Source organism: Condylura cristata, unplaced genomic scaffold, assembly GCF_000260355.1.
Source record: "Condylura cristata isolate star-nosed mole 26May11 unplaced genomic scaffold, ConCri1.0 scaffold00033, whole genome shotgun sequence".
NCBI classification, from domain to species: domain Eukaryota; kingdom Metazoa; phylum Chordata; class Mammalia; order Eulipotyphla; family Talpidae; genus Condylura; species Condylura cristata.
Window position 1 is genome coordinate 18,428,890 of NW_004567134.1, and position 2,427 is coordinate 18,431,316.

The 2,427-nt window shown below is 69.8% G+C and overlaps 1 protein-coding gene across 1 annotated transcript in view; it reads right to left on the bottom strand.

Moving 5' to 3' along the window:
* Window positions 1-2,427, bottom strand: part of EDEM1 (ER degradation enhancer, mannosidase alpha-like 1) — a 10,234-nt gene that overhangs the window by 6,218 nt on the left and 1,589 nt on the right. The window contains exons 2-4 of the mRNA XM_004692243.2: window positions 2,044-2,147; window positions 1,310-1,481; window positions 543-726 (exon numbers count right to left, since the gene is read on the bottom strand). Of these exons, the coding sequence (XP_004692300.1) occupies window positions 543-726; window positions 1,310-1,481; window positions 2,044-2,144 (457 nt within the window). The 5' untranslated portion in view covers window positions 2,145-2,147. The remainder of the gene's footprint in view (window positions 1-542; window positions 727-1,309; window positions 1,482-2,043; window positions 2,148-2,427) is intronic.

A 2,427-nucleotide genomic window follows, 5' to 3' on the forward strand; every position in this document is an offset into this window, starting at 1 on the left:
CCAGCCGCCCGCCAGCCGCCCGCCAGCCGCCCGCCAGCCGCGCCTGAGCCTGGCCACGGGCGGGGATGTGTTCATCCCCGCTGTGATAAACACTTCAAACTTGCAGGGGTAAGGAAAGAGCACCCCAAAAAGCGCTGCTTACGGCGGGGACCCGGGGCTCCCGCAGCCGTGAGACCCCAGCAGAGGGCCTCTCCGCGGAGTCAGCAGGACGCGGCGGTCCCGCAGGCGGTGGCCAGCACAGGTGACCCGCTGGCCTTTCCCTGCTGGCCGGCTCCGGGGACAGCCGACTGAGGCCGGTGCGGCCGGCGCGACCCCCGCCGAGCCGCGGAGAAGCCAGCCTCGGGCCCTGCGTCCCCAGTGGGGCGCCTCACGCACAGCCGTCTGCACTGGCAGTGACTCGCGGAGGGACACGAGGGCGGGCTCGGAGGGCGCCCCCGGCCAGCCTGGAGGCCCACCAGCGTGTCAGGGAGAAGCGGCAGCGGCCCGGCGGGGCCTCGGCTTCCAGACCCGACCACAGAGCAGCGGGCAGCGGCGGCACCCACCTAACAGCCCCGTCTCGTTGCTTCGGAGCTCCCAGAGGGCCTTCACGGCGCGCCGGGCCACCCACTCGAACGTGGAGTCCCCCAGCAAGCGGCTCAGGACCCCAAACTCCACCAGCAGCGAGCCGGCGCCCGCCGTGCAGGTCTCGTTGTTGCTGTCCGGGGGAACGCCGGTCTTGAGGTTCACCTGGGGGCAGAGCGCACGGCTCAGGGCCACTCCGCTGCAGGACCGCGCCCGCTTCGACTCGGTGGAGACACCAGGGGCCAGAGCCTCGCAAGGCTGCAGGGGTGCTCGGGAACAGGCCGGGCCACTCGGGCCGAGCGGCCACTGGGCACCACGCCGGCTCCCGCGGCGCACAGCGGCCTGTGTCGCCCCCAAGCCCTGCAGCCCGGAGTCCCCACGGGCCCCCAAGGCTGAGTCAGTTCCCAGGCAGGTCTAGGCAGAGACCCAGCTGCCACGAAGGCAGAATGTCTGCAGATCGGGTCAAAGTGCCTGGCGGCGGGGCCCACAAACCCCGCACGCGGAAAGGCTTAGAAAAGTAAGCAAGGGAACAAAGCTCCCCGGGGAAGGACAGGCCAGCGTGTGACCGCCCAGCACGCAGCAGGCGCTCCATTCACACTGACTGCGGCACGAGGCATTTTCTTCACATTTAGGCCCAACTTCCGGCAAGAACACTCTTGCCTTTCCCGCTGCCCGGCCCCCGCCCCAATGAGCCAACCAAGTCACACGTAGGGAGGCAGTGAGCTGCCACAGCAGACCTCCCACCCACCCGAGGATAGGGGATCCCTGTCTTGGTGTTCTCGAAGGCGGGCAGCAGCCTCACGGCCAGGTCGTGGGCCAGATGCAGCAGCTCGTTGTCGTAGCCCTGGACGGTCATGTCTCCGAAGGGCTGCGCGGAGTCGGTGATGATCCTGTGGGCAGAAAGGAGGCTTCCCAGGACCCTGGTGACGAGAGAACAGAGGACGCAGGCCCGTCGGGCGCGAGCCCACACTGCGGTGAGAGGACAGAGGCCGCCCGAGCCCTCTGGACTCGGGGCGCGGCCGAGGGCGGGACGCGGGCGCTGAGCCCCAGCCTGGCCCCGGCTCAGCCCGGCACGGAGGCCACCTTGAGTCTTCGGGCATCGCTCTTGGTTTTCCTCACTTGGGGACAGACACCGAACGGCCAGAACGCCGTGGCTGGGCTGCCGGGCAGCTGACGAGCTCCCCCAGAGAGGCGGCAGCCGGGCGGGCGGCCCGCGGCTCTGGCACTTCCAGACGGAAGTCTGCACACGCTGGGTGCGGACGGGGCCAGGGCAGAGGCGGGGGCGGGGCTGCTGCACAAGGCGGGGCGCGGGCCCGCACCTCCCTCAGAACAGCAGGGCTCAGACCGCCAGGGAGGACGCGGGCCAGACCAGCCAGGCGGCGACGGCGGGGCCCCCCGCCCCCTCGAGCGGCGTGTGCAGCTGTCGTGGCCGTGGGGTCTCTGCCCCGTGCGTGACTGCGCCCGGCTCTGGCCGCCCGTTACCTGATCGTGGCCTCGAAGACCTGGACGGTGGAGTCTTTGTCAAATGAAACTGTGTCGATCACTAGCTTGACTGCCTTCTGGAACTCAGAGGCGTTTCCCATGATCTTTGAAAAGGGGAAACAACCGTCACCACAGCCGGAAGCACACCGGCCCCCCGCCGGCGCCCCCCGTCGCCGCGCCCCCTCCAACCGCAAGGCCTGACCACCGCTGAACCCCTGAGGGGAGCGAAAATGAAGCGAAAACTGAAGAAACACAAACAGGGCTTTCTCGGTGCCCCTCAAGTGAATGCACGGCTCAGTGTCCAGCGCCCAGGTCAGCAAGACACTGGACGCCGCCCCGGGCCAGCGCCAGCCCCCGGCCCCCTCCGGGCGCTGCGTGCGGGAG